The 14,117-nt window shown below is 47.6% G+C and overlaps 1 protein-coding gene across 1 annotated transcript in view; it reads right to left on the minus strand.

The window, feature by feature from the left end:
- Positions 1-11,846, minus strand: part of MAP1A (microtubule associated protein 1A) — a 111,225-nt gene extending 99,379 nt beyond the window's left edge. Inside the window, exons 1-2 of the mRNA XM_037911070.2 lie at positions 11,612-11,846; positions 1,315-1,416 (exon numbers count right to left, since the gene is read on the minus strand). Coding sequence (XP_037766998.2) covers positions 1,315-1,416; positions 11,612-11,771 — 262 coding nt within the window. The 5' untranslated portion in view covers positions 11,772-11,846. The remainder of the gene's footprint in view (positions 1-1,314; positions 1,417-11,611) is intronic.
- Between the last annotated feature and the right edge of the window lie 2,271 nt (positions 11,847-14,117).

Here is a 14,117-nt window from a genome sequence, read left to right on the forward strand (position 1 = left end):
ACTACACTTAGGAAGAAACAATCAATTGCACATATACAAAATGGGAAAAGACTGCCTAGGAAGAAGTACTGCAGAAAAAGATCTGGGGGTTATAGTGGATCACAAACTAAATATGAGTCAATAATGTAACACTGTTACTAAAAAAGTGAACATAATTCTGGGCTCTATTAGCAGGAGTGATGTAAGCAAGACATGAGAAGTAATTCTTCCACTCTACTCAGTACTGATAAGGCCTCAACTGGAGTACTGTGTCCAGTTCTTGGCACCACACTTCAGGAGAGGAATTAATCAAGTGTGTACATAGTAATACACAGAGCTTTAACTCCAGATATCCCGCTACTTTACAAAAATGCATCATTCTTACTATCCTCATTTTATAGGTAAAGAAACTGAGTCACAGGCTCACATAGTAAGTCAATGGCAAATCCAGAAACAGAACCTAGACCTCTGCTTTCCAGTTAAATATCCTGACCATTAGGAAAATGTCACCTTCCTTCAAGTACACACAAACACCTAAAAAGAGGAATCTGACAAGGTGTAATATGTTGATATAAAAACATCTTGCAGGCATAGCTCACAGTGACAGCCTGTGATATGTCTGATATGATCTATATTCAATATGTATATACATTTTGAGAAATTTAACGGTGTGACAATTAGCCTGGGAACAGAGGCCAGTTCTAAATGCATGGTGATACGGCACTCTTTCAAAGATGCCAATGGTATTTAATATTAAGTACTTACTCATCATCTTTTCTTTCAGGAAAGTGGAATAAATGCCTATGAAATGCAAATTGCTATTCAGGTAAACAAACATTCAGTTAGTCTTCCTCAGCCCCCCACACTCCCCAACAAGGTGATTACTTCTGGTAACTCTCCCATGAGTGGGGAATTTACAGTTTCAAACTATTAATTACCTCTATAAAGAGATCTGAGAATAAGCAGTTTGTATGAAATAATGTATTGTGCTGTAAGAAGGAACAACCAACAATGCCTTAAATTATTTATCTGGGCACTCTGTTTAAAAGCCTATTTGCGTGTCTCTAGTCCCTCTACAAGCCCTCCACCCTCACCAACAATTAGACCAGCAGTTTTAGATTAAATTCCTTTGCACTGATATATATTTATGTCTATTGTTTCCACCTTCAGTGTTCATGTTAATGTCTACTCAAACCAGGAGAAGCAACTCACAGGAAGAACATGGTTGTTTTCTAAGTAGTAAAATCTTTACCAATTTCATTTCCATCCTCTATTCACCAACTTCAAACTCCAACAGAAAAGCAAAAAAATGAATATAGATAAAAGGAAACTGACCTTTGAACTCTGAAGAAAACTGAGCAAGATGCTGACTTACAAAGAGTCTCAGTTGCTGATTAAGGTCACAAGAGGGAAGATGAATGTTCCATGAGCGAATTCCTGTCCAACAAGAAAAGCAGAATTAAGGCCTTTTTCCATGAATTCCAAAACCAGGAATGGAGGTGTCAATAAAAGTCAGCCAGCTGATTATATGAACCTGTGTATGCTATTTCAGAAGCCCATATTTAGGACCCATGGTGAACATTTTAAAAGACAAGGGACAGTTAGGCAGCCAATTCCCATTTGTTCCTTTACAACTCTGCACCTAGGTTATGGGGCAGGACAAGGTAGTAAATGAGTTTTCATTTTAGTGAGGTTCCACAAACAATGACTAAACCAAATACACGACTGCATAATCAGGCAAATGCACTGTGGGAGTTTTACATCTTCTGAAGTGTTCAGCATTGGCTGTTGGCAGAGATGGGATACTGGACTAATTTGACTATTGATCCATTTGATACAACAGTTCTTATAACATGTGTACCCCTCCGAGTCACAGTACAGACCATCTCCCTCAACTTCCTTTACCAAATCACTCTTCCAAAGCCATGGATCACCCTCAGACCCTTTGAGTTTGCTCTTTAATCTATACAATCTTTGCAAAATAATCGCCTTCATATCCCAGCAGGGAGTAGACTCTCTTCCCAGACCAGATGGCGTCACACCACGCTGGGGAAGTCACCTTCAGACCTTGGTGAGGAAGAGCTTCACTTTCTGGGTAGCATATATACAGTGCTACAGGTAATTCATCTTCATGTCCCAACAAGGAGCAGCCACTCCCAGATGGCACCTTGCCACGGTTGGGTGTCATGGTAATCAAACTGTTGGTACATATGATAACTCCACCTCACCTTTCATTCGTTGCTGCCTCCAGCAAGCCAGCAGCAGCTTAAAGCCAGTGATAGAGTGTTATACAAGTCAAATACATAATAACTAAACTAAGGTTCTAAACTTTATCAGTACTCATTACGTGTGTCCTCCCAACACCTTTGCCACCATCTCAGAGAGAAAATTCCACTCCTGTGTGATGGTGCATTAAAGACAGGGGGTCAAAAAAGCCAGAAAAAAAAAAAATCTTAGCTCCACACCTGTCCCTACCCTAAAAGGAGTCTATTGCCAATTCCTGGAGGAGCAGGGGTACCAATCCAGTTAACTGCAGCAATCAGTTCTTGTTCTCCAGCACTATAGCTCGATTCAGGAGACAACCGTCAACTGAATGCAACATAGTGGCCACTGCTCAGCAGAGAATGCAAACTCAAATATCAGCGCTGCTTCCAGAGTACAAGATGCAATTACAAAGCTCAGACCGAGCCCTCAGCACATCACCAAAATGGGGTTAGTAGTTTGCCACATCACACACACATAGCAAACATAGTTTCAAAGGCAGGGATTGTTTAGAATAACTCTGGACAATTTTTTTCTTAACTTGTATATGGTCACAGCACACACTGCAAAGGAATGGTGCAGCAATCAGGTGACAGACCGCACTGCAGAACGTATGACAAACTAATGGCGCTCAGGATGCTCTCAGAATATCAGAAAAACCCATCATCAATTTTAGCAGCACCACAGGATATCAATTGTTCCTGCTCCTTTATGTCCCCAACCCCAAATAACAAACACAGGCCAAGAAATAAGAGTTCTGCAGTTCAGGAAGGGAACAGATTGAGGCAAGGCAGGGAAAATCAGTTCCCCTTTTTATAAAAATGGCCTTGATAAGCAAGCTGTGATTTAATACATGTGCCCAACACAGGGGCTCTTTAATACCTCTGCAGTGTTGATGAGATGAAGCTGAATAGCAATCCAACCTGGAGGGGAACAGAAGGGAGGTGAAGTGGCTCTCTGCAGGACACTTCCTGCTGATGTGAGCTGCTGTATCAGTCAGTTTCTTGGCTGCAGCAACAAGAAGGGCTATTCTGGAGCACGGCTTGTTACATTCTCCACAATGCAAAGAAAAGAGATCCTCTTTTAAAACCTAAGGGGAGAGGGGGCTTCTCATTCAGTATCTCAGCTAATTTTCAAGTTTTTCCTCTGAGCAGTTTGGAAGTCACTCAGTTTAGTTTTTAAAATCATCCCTCATCTTACCAATGACCATCACCTCAAATGCTCAGCCCACTGCAGAGGGACCAGACCATTGCTCTACCAGATTCCGGGCCCCCTTCTCCTTACACAGGTGTGTGCAATGTACCATCCTGAGGTTTCCTAACTGATCATATTCTTTGAGGATGCTGCTGTAGCATGCACAGCATGGGTACAGGTCCATGTGACTTGTGGTACAGTTTCTCATATCCCGTTCCTCATGCCCTTGCAAACTGTCTGACTTCCTGCTGGGTTAATTGGCTTATAAGATTTGACATTTCCTTTTAATACCAGCTTCACTCCCTTGAGACATTCTTTCAAAACTGGACGAATCAAAGTAGAATAGAAACGTGACCTTCGGATCAGACTCTGCTTCATAGCATGTGAGAGTAGCCACTGTTCAAGTCTCACACAGAGAACCACATGATGCCATTGAAGCCGGGTAATGCTTAGGTATCAAGAATACGTTTGTTCTTAATTCTAGTCTAACTTGTGTGTTCTCCTGGACCACACTAAGGGAAAAGCATACGAGATTAGTAGTCACATTCTGTAAGCGACTCTGCACACCTTCAAAGTCACGCAGGGCAAGATTTTGGTGGTGTTTACGAGGAAAGTCCTCAAAGTCTTCCTCTCTGTATGACAATACCTCAGTTTAGGCATGCCCATAATAAAAAACAAAATAAGAATAAAGATTAATTAATTATTCTACCCTCAAAGAACATCCTACATCCCAATCACACTGTAGAGTAAACTAACACTTTGCACCAACCTAACTTTCAGTCTCAGTGCTGCTGAGAAGTCCAAAGTCAATCTGATTTGGATCTGCATTCTAAACTCCTTACTGTCAAACAAACAAAAACTGTACAAAGGGCTTTCAGGGGACGACAACATTTTGTTGCCAATTAAGAGATGTTTTACTCAGTGTCTCCTAACTGATAAAATGCAATTCCTGATAAGCACTCCTCTGTTCAGCAGACTGATTCACTATCACAAGGCACCCTGTACACTGTGACCCAGCAAGCTGCATCACCTTTCTCAGTGTGTCATATCACATCTATGTGACCCTCTAGCTATGGGTAAGGCTGCAAGTCTGTCACGGAAGTCACGGATTCCATGACTTTCCATGACCTCTGCAGCTGGTGCTAGCTCAGGGGCTGCCCAAGCCAGGCAGCCCCTGGGCCAGCAGCAGCAGTTTGGGTTTGTGTGAGGGGGCTCAGGACTAGGGGCAGGGGATTGGGGGGTGCCAGGGGCGCTTACCTCGGGGTGGGGAGCTCCCATTGACATGGCCTTGCAGCTCCTAGGCAGAGGAGGGGCCAGGCACCAGGGGGCTCCATGTGCTGCCTGTGCCCGCAAGGCCCACCCCCACAGCTCCCACTGGACGGGAAACACAGCCAATGGGAGCTGCGCAGCCGGCACTTATGGCAGGACCAGGAGCAGCACGTGGAGCCCCCTGGCCTTGCGCCACCTAGGAGCTGCAGGGACACGTGGAGCCGATAGGGAGCCCCTGCCAGCCCTGCCAACCCCTCCCCCCAGCAGGGGTCCTGGGCTGCGTGCTGTGGCTTGCCCCACCCCCCAGCGCCAGCAGGGGTCCCGGGCATAGCACCACAGCCCCCCCACCCGAGCACCTGCAGCCCCTGGCCCAAGTTTTAGTTAGGGGTATATAGTAAAAGTCATGGACAGGTCACGGGACGTGAATTTTTGTTGACTGCCCATGCTATATTCTCATTATTTGAGCATGGAATTACTATGCATAGAGATTTTATGCTATAGTTTGGTTCATTTAAGATTTTTACTTCATTTGATTCTACACTTTCTTTCACATATAGTGACACTCCCCCACCAGCACGACATGTTCTGTCCTTCCAATATATTTTGTACCTGGTATTATTGTGTCCCATAGATTATCCTCATTCTACCAAGTTTCTGTGATGACTATTATGTCAATATCCTCATTTAACATGAGGCACTCTAGTTCACCCATCTTATTATTTAGACTTCTAGCATTGGTACATAAGCACTTTAAAAACTGTCACTTTTTAGCTGTCTGCCATTACATGATGTAATTGAATAGGACTCTCTTTCATTTGACTCTTTCTCATTAGATCCTACCCAAGAGTTCTGAAGGAACTCAAATGTGACATTGCACAACTACTAACTGTTGTTTGTAACCTATCATTTAAATCAGTTTCTGTACCAAATGATTGGAAGATAGTTAATGTGATACCAATTTTTTAAAAGGGCTCCAGAGGTGATCCTGGCAATTACAGACCAGTAAGCCTGACTTCAGTACCGGACAAACTGGTTGAAACTATAGAAAAGAACAGAATTATGAGACACATAGAGGAACATAATTTTTTGAAGAAGAGTCAACATGGTTTTTGTAAAGGGAAATCATACCTTACTGATCTACTAGAATTCTTCGAGGAGGTCAACAAGCATGTGGACAAGGGGATCCAGTGGATATAGTGTACTTAGATTTTCATAAGGTCTTTGACTAGGTCCCTCACCAAAGGCTCTTAAGCAAAGTAAGCTGTCATGGGATAAGAGGAAAGGTCCTCTCATGGATCGGTAATTGGTTAAAAGATAGCAAAGAAAGGGCAGGAATAAATGGTCAGTTTTCAGAATGGGGAGAGGTAAACAGTGGTGTCCTCCAGGGGTCTGTACCGGGCCCAGTCCTATTCAACATATTCATAAACGATCTGGAAAAAGGGGTAAACAGTGAGGTGGCAAAACTTGCAGATAATACAAAACTACTCAAGATAGTTAAGTCCAAAGCAGACTGAAGAATTAAAAAGGGATCTCACAAAACTGGGTGACTGGGCAACAAAATGGCAGATGAAATTCAATGCTGACAAATGCAAAGTAATGCACATTGGAAAACTGTAGTGGGGTGGTTACCCGCTCCTGCCCTGTGGGTTAAAAGCCAGCCCTGGGAGAGAGCCAGGGCTCAGGCCAAGAAAAGCTAGGCTGATTGGGGAGATGGTCACAGCTGGGCCATGCCCCCGTCAGGCTGCAGTTGGGCCTATAAAGGGGCTGCTAGGCTGAAGCTTAGCCAGAGTCTCTCTCTGCGTTCAGAGAGGGAAGGGTCTGGCTGCAGGGACATGAGGAGGAAAGGCCTTGGGAGCTCCAACCTGGAACCTGCCCCCAGCTGTGAGGCCTAGATTAGGACCTATTAGGTACTGGGGTGCATGGGGGCAGCCCACGGGTAGACAGAGGCAGCAGGTCCAAACCCCCTCGCCTGTGATGAGTGACTGATACACTGCAGTCTGCCCCAGGGAGTGGGGCTAAGCGAAGACTGGCAGTAGCCAAGACTGAGGTGAGGTGGGGGGAGTGGGTAGGGGTTCCCTGGGGAGGGGAGACCCTCAGAGATCGTTGGGGTTTACTGCCAGGGGGCAGGACCCCAGACAAAAGGGCACCAGGTCCGGGAGGGACACGGGGGCCAGTGACAGGCAGATCAGCAGATGGCAGAGGGCGCTCCAAAGGCTGATGAGCTAATTCCCAAGAACAGCCAGCAGGAGGTGCCACCGGGTGAGCCTGGCTCTATTACAAAAATATAATCCCAACTATACATATAAAATGATGAGGTCTAAATTAGCTGTTACCACTCAAGAGAGCTCTAGGAGCCATTGTAGATGTTTCTCTGAAAACATCCACTCAATGTGCAGCAGCAGGCAAAAAAGCAAACAGAATGTTGGGAATCATTCAGAAAGGGATAGATAATAGGACAGAAAATATCATATTGCCTCTAAAAAAATCCATGGTATGCCCACATCTTGAATACTGCATGCAGATGTGGTCATCCCATCTCAGAAAAGATATATTCGAATTGGAAAAGGTTTAGAAAAGGGCAACAAAAATGAAAAGGAGTACTTATTTGTGGCACCTTAGAGACTAACAAATTTATTTGAGCATAAACTTTCATGAGCTACACCTCACTTCATCAGATGCATCCGATAAGTGAGCTATAGTTCGCGAAAGCTTATGCTCAAATAAATTTGTTAGTCTCTAAGGTGCCACAAATACTCCTTTTCTTTTTGCGAATACAGACTAACACGGCTGCTACTCTGAAACTTGTCATTATGCAACAAATGATTAGGAGTATGGAACAGCTCCATTTGAGGAGAGATTAATAAGTTTAGGACTTTTCAGCTTGGAAAAGAGACTACGGGGGATATGACTGAGGTGTATAAAATCATAACTGGTGTGGAGAAAGTAAATAAGAAAGTATTTACTCCTCATAACACAAGAACTAGGGGTCACCACATGAAATTAACAGGCAGCAGGTTTAAAACAAACAAAAGGAAGTATTTTTTTCACACAACGCACAGTCAACCTGTGGAACTCCTTGCTAGAGGATGTTGTGAAGGCCAAGACTATAAGAGGGTTCAAAAAAGAACTAGATAAGTTCATGGAGGATAGGTCCATCAATGGCTATTAGCCAGGATGGCAGGGATAGTGTCCCTTGCCTCTGTTTGCCAGAAGCTGGGAATGGGCGACAGGGGATGGATCACTTGATGATGACCTCTTCTGGTCATTCCCTCTGACACCTGGCATTGGCCACTGTCGGAAGACAGGATCCTGGGCTAGATGGACTTTTGGTCTAACCCAGAATGACTGTTTTGATCTATCACTAGAGCACGTGGGCCCTATCGTAATATAAATAAATACCGCCAATCTTTAGAGCAAGATTCCCTGGCAGCATTACATAGCAAGTCACTTCTTGCCATCTACAATTCCTGAATCATTAGAGCAACTTGTACGTTATATCCCTAACCTTTGTCTTCTCTATATAGATTGTACGGTCTCTGGGGCAGGGACTGTCTCATTGTTTGTACAGTGCCTTGTACAGTACACAATGGGGTGCCAGTCTCAGTTGGCCACAGGTACTACTGTCATAACACGATAAATATGCATAACCAGTAATCCAGAGCGATATCAAGCTACTTTCCCCTAGAGGGATGGGTTTAGAATCTAAAGATATCCCCAATTTCCAGGTTTAAGAATGGTGTTTTAGAACACTGTTTAAAGCATATCCCTCTAATGGCAATAAAGGAATCTCACAAGCACAAAGACACACTGGAGGGTCCCCACAGGTTTGACAGTGTTCTGACCACTTGAGACGACAATGCAAATATCTTTTTGCTCAAGCCCTTTATCATTGGGTTCTTCCTCCCCCTTTGGGCCAGAATCCACAGTCACATCTCTTGATAATCACAATCTCAGCCTATATTAGCATTGTAGGCTGAAATTTTTTTTAACATGTTATTCTTGCAAGTCACAGTTACAGGATCTTCACTGCTCTTGGAACTGTTCCTAGTCAGGTCCCTAGGACCTGATAATTCAGCCATCTCAGAAAGTCTTCTCTAATCACAATGCCTCCACCCCCTGTACCATTTGCTCACAGTCACAGGAAGGCTTCCACATGACCATACCCAGCTGCTCAAAATGTTTACATAAGGGACAGTATAAACTCTTCTCTCTACTCCATTCCTAATACAGGGGAAGGAGGGTCCCCCCAAAAAAAATTATACATAAAGACTTTGTTTGCAGTATTGTAGCCATGTCAGTTGTACGATATTAGAGAGATAAGGTGGGTAATATATTTTATTGGACCTTCTTTTGGTGAAAGACACAAGCTGTTGAGCTACACAGAGCTCTTTGTCAGGTCTGGAAAAGGTACTCTGAGAGTATGTCTGCACTGCAATGTAAGCCCAAACTTGAGCCTGAGCTCAAGGCTAACCCCCCTTCCACCTACACTGCAATTGTGCTAACCCAGGAGTCAGACGTAGGGTCCCAGGACCTTGCAGGGCTGGAGTGTCCGAGGTCAAGTCAAGCCTACTGCTTTGCAGTGTAGTCCCAGCCCCACTTGACTCACGTGCCAGGAGTCATCCTGAAGTATCCCACAATTCCATGAGGCAGCTTTCTTAGTCCTCTCGATCCCAACAATCTGCAATCCACTCTTCTGGCTGGCATTGCTACTGTTTTACGTGGGATATTCTCTCTGTACACATTCCCCTCCAGGCCTAAGAGTTTCATGTCGTTATATGGTAAAGACCATAAGAAGCTTTATCTGATTAAGGAGCTGAAGTCTCTTATGTAAGGATGAACATGAGTGAGAGAAGCTTCGTCTTCCCCTGCGTGACCCTACCAAAGCATTCACCTGGCACCACTCACCCCAAGCTGCTAACCTGTGCTTGGAGGTCAGTGAATACCACATAGAGGGGGATGTGTGTCAGGCTCACAGAGCTCTTTACCCTAGATCCTATTTACAGACACAGGTAAGTTTATTAGTAAACAGTGTCAGGGAGCCAGGGCTGTCTGAGGATAGCCCCAGGTCCAGCTCTAATTCCAGACTCCTTAGAGCACATCAGAGCAAAGTTGAGGTCCTTTATATGCCCCCACTCCACACACCCATGACCCCCAGCTTGTTCCAGAAGCCCCAGATCAATGGACACAAACATTTTAATCACCTTTTGACAGTATACATAACCTGACACTGATGGATTTGTACAGCTCCTACACCCACAACTGCTGGAGAGAAATAAACCTCCTGACTTCCTCAGCCACCTGGGCTGCCCTGAAACGAGGGCAGGGGCAAAGGGTAGAAACCCTGCTTGAGGCACCAGCCCTCAGCATGCCCCAGGATGGGGCAGGGAAGGGATGGGAAGAGCCTTGGGCTGAGACAGACTTCAGCAGAGCTGGGGCGGGAGAAACCAGGGCTGCAGTGAAGGGCAAGGTAAGAAAGGTGGGTGGGAAGGAATCCAGGGCTGCGGTGAGCGGAGGGATAACAAGCAAGCAGGGGGGTGTAGGGGTTCAGGGCTACTGTGAGGATGGGATAACAAGCCAGGGGAGGGGAAGGTCCATCCAGGGTTGCGATGAGGGGCAGGGTAAGAAGCTGGGGGAGTGGAGCGGGGAAAGGAATCCAGGGCTGCGGTGAGGGGAGGGATAACAAGCGGGGGAGGGGGGTAGAGGGTTCAGGGCTGCAGTGGGGGCGGGCTAAGAAGCCAGGGGAGGGGAAAGGAATCCAGGGTTGCGGTGAGGGATAACAAGCCGGGGGGGGGGGACAGACAGTAGGGGGTTCAGGGCTACCATGAGGATGGGATAACAAGCCAGGGGAGGGGAAGGTCCATCCAGGGTTGTGATGAGGTATAGGATAAGATGCTGGGAGGGGGAGAGGGGGGGAAGGTCCATCCACGGTCATGATGAGGGGCAGGGTAAGAAGCCGGGGGGGGGGGGGAAGGTCCAGGGTTGTGGTGAGGGGAGGGATAACAAGCTGGGGGGGAGGGAGAGTAGGGGGTTCAGGGCTACCGTGAGGACGGGATAACAAGCCGGGGGTGGTGAAGGTCCATCCAGGGTTGCGATGAGGGGCAGGGTAAGAAGCCGGGGGAGGGGGGTGGAAAGGAATCCAGGGCTGCAGTGAGGGGAGGGATAACAAGCGCGGGCAGTGGGGGGGTGGGGGGGTTCAGGGCTACGGTGAGGGACGGGATAACAAGCAGGGTGTGGGAAAGGTCCATCCAGGCTTGCGATGAGGGGCAGGGTAAGAAGCCGGGGGGGGGGGGGAGGAATCCAGGGTTGTGGTGAGGGGAGGGATAACAAGCTGGGGGGAGGAGAGTAGGGGGTTCAGGGCTACCGTGAGGACGGGATAACAAGCCAGGGGTGGGGAAGGTCCATCCAGGGTTGCGATGAGGGGCAGGGTAAGAAGTCGGGGGGGTGGAGGGGGAAAGGAATCCAGGGCTGCGGTGAGGGGAGGGATAACAAGCGGGGGCTGGGGGGGTTCAGGGCTACAGTGAGGGACGGGGTAAGAAGCCGGGACGGGGGTGGGGGTGGTGGTTCAGGGCTACGGTGAGGGACGGGGTCAGAAGCCGGGACGGGGGTGGGGGGGGGGTTCAGGGCTACGGTGAGGGACGGGGTCAGAAGCCGGGACGGGGGTGGGGGGGGGTTCAGGGCTACGGTGAGGGACGGGGTCAGAAGGCGGGGGGGCGGGCGAGCCCAGCCCCTGCCACTCGCGCCGTGACAGTGCGGCACGCTGACGCGCCCCGGGCGGGGCTGGCCAGTCGCTGCAGCCCCAGCCCCAGGCAGCCCCGCGCTTCTCGCCCGGAGCCGCCACGGCAAGTGCCCGCGGCTGCCGCCTCGCCTCGCCACAGCCCCGCCGCGCGCTTCGGCGCCCGCTGCTCACCCCGCTCCAGGGCGCCCCGCAGCGCCGCGCGCTCCGCCTCGGTCCCGATCTCGCCGATCACGATCAGCAGCGCGTGCCTCCGCAGCCCCCAGCCGCGGCGCCCGCCCGACAGCCCGGGCGCCGCTGTATCCATGGCAACCGCCCTGTCAATGATCTCCATGGCAACCTCTCGCCGCTACTGCAGCGTGAAGCAGGTGACTGGCGCGCGGCTCTTAAAGAGCCATCAGCCCCACGCTGATTGGCTGGGGTGGACACGTGAGCCAGAGATAATGCGGCCGAGCAGCGGGGGGCGGGGTCCCGTGGTCTCGCTGACTCCACCTCAGCCTACGTCCCCCCTGCGTGCCGCACTCCGGCCGCCCCGCCCCGCCTCGCCTCGCCCCGCCTCGCCCCGTCTCCGGGCTTCCCGCGAGCTTCGTTCCCCACGTGGTGCGGCGGCGGGGGCGGGGGGAGTTCCGCGCTGCCGCGGTCTCCAGAGCAAGGGCCGCGGCGGGGGCTGGGTCAGGGCAGCGCCGGGCGGCGCGTTGCCTTTCCGGTCCCGGTGCGCGGGGCGAGAGCTGGCTGGCGAAAGGGCCCCCCAGTGAGACCGCGGCCTACGAGTCCCAGGCCGAGGCGTCCGTGGGCGAGCCAGGGCTCCCACGCTCCTGGCGTGCCCTGTGGCCACCTCCAGACAACCCTGCAAACGTCAGGAGACGGGCTCCAGAAATCATGGGGTTTAAAGGATAATTTGGGGGGTCATTTTATGTACTTGTTTTTGAGGGTACATTCAGTTCACTTTTTTCCCAGCTTTTCTGTGCAAACATCATGGCTAGAAACTTGCTTTAATTAAAAAAAAAAAAGTTTCAATTCTCATGTAATCCCATGACTGGAGGAGATGGGGATTATAGAAAACCATTGCAATACTCACAGTACAATCACAAGAGCTGGTACCACTCAGAGTGCACATTACCTGGGGGTTATTATTTCAATTTGTTCTTTGATTTTATCACTGAATTGTAAGTAATATGATTGGATTTTATTCCATTTAAGCAGGAACTTGTCCTTGTTAAGGAAGGACTAGAGTTAGGGTTTCTTAACTGTGAGGCACATTATAATATCCCCTTGGTATCAGAAGGGCTGGGGGAGTCCTCAAAATATGGTTAAAATTTCTTCATTAAAGGCCACAGATTAGTGTGTCCCATGCTGCAAGTGCTTAAAATGGAAGACCCAGGAGGCTAGAAACATGTTAGGGGGAAAAAAGGAGCTTAATTCAGTACACAACTGTTGTATATGCAGAGACAACGAGGAGGCCTTGTGGCACCTTAGAGACTAACAAATTTATTTGGGCAGAAACTTTTGTGGGCTATAACCCACTTCATCAGATGTATGGAGTGGAAAATACAGTAGGTAGGTATAAATACACAGCACATGGAAACATGGGAGTTGCCGTACTAAGTGGGGGAGGGTCAGTGCTAACAAGGCCAATTCAATTAGGGTGGATGTCACCCATTTCCAACACTTGACAAGAAGTGGTGTGGAGTTTATGCCCAAATAAATTTGTTAGTTAGTTTCTAAGGTGCAACAAGGACTCATATTTGTTTTTGCTGACACAAACTAACACGGCTACTCCTCTGAAACTGTGTATATGATAGATAATGCATTCAACCTAGCCATGTCAATGGAGTACTTACATACAATGTATGAGAGAGATTATCAAATATCCCAAGCTCAGGGTATCAGCCCTTGGCATGCTGTGTAAAGGAAGCTCCACCAATGGCCCTTTTAGGGTATAGAGTGTATGGATGATTATATCCAGTACAGTACTTGTGCTCTTCTGACAAAAGAATAGAGATTTGGCCTGTGTTAATGCAGTTTAGTGAAAGAAGACTCTAAGTCTAGTGATTGTAAAACCAATTTAAGTAATAATCAGCTGTGTTCCCTAAAAATGTCAGTTCCTGTAGTCTGCAAGATTCCTGTTGAGAGGAGTTACTGCTTGAGAAGCATGACAGAGAAACCTGTGTCTTTGCTTTCAGTGGGATTTTTTTTTCTTATAATCTGCCATGTCAACACTGAGGACACAAGAGAAAATTCAGAGTTTGAAAGGAACAGTTAGCATTTTGGCAAGTGCATGTGAGTCTTGCTATCTATTGTTTCATGAGACACTAACAGCAACATAATCTGAAAAACAAAACAAAAAAATTGAATTTTCTCTGCTGTGTTTCCAAATGATTCAGGTTGCAGTTGCTGATGGTGTTAATAGGTTAGTTATTTTCCACACTAAGATCTTTAATAATCTGCATTAGTCTCCAGGAGATGAACGCAACCTGATGTGATAGAAATTTTTATATAGAAAAGGAGCTATGAAACCACAGTCTATGCACTTTATGGGAAATGAGCCTTATAAACAAAGGGAGTCAGTGGAGCAAAGGGATTGAATTTATTTTTCTGTGCTGTAATTTGCCAGACTGCATCAGTTCAGCTTGTCTCAAGTCATTGCACTGAGACAAGTAAATATGTAAGTAAAGAGAGA

This window comes from Chelonia mydas, chromosome 10, assembly GCF_015237465.2.
Source record: "Chelonia mydas isolate rCheMyd1 chromosome 10, rCheMyd1.pri.v2, whole genome shotgun sequence".
Lineage (NCBI taxonomy): Eukaryota > Metazoa > Chordata > Testudines > Cheloniidae > Chelonia > Chelonia mydas.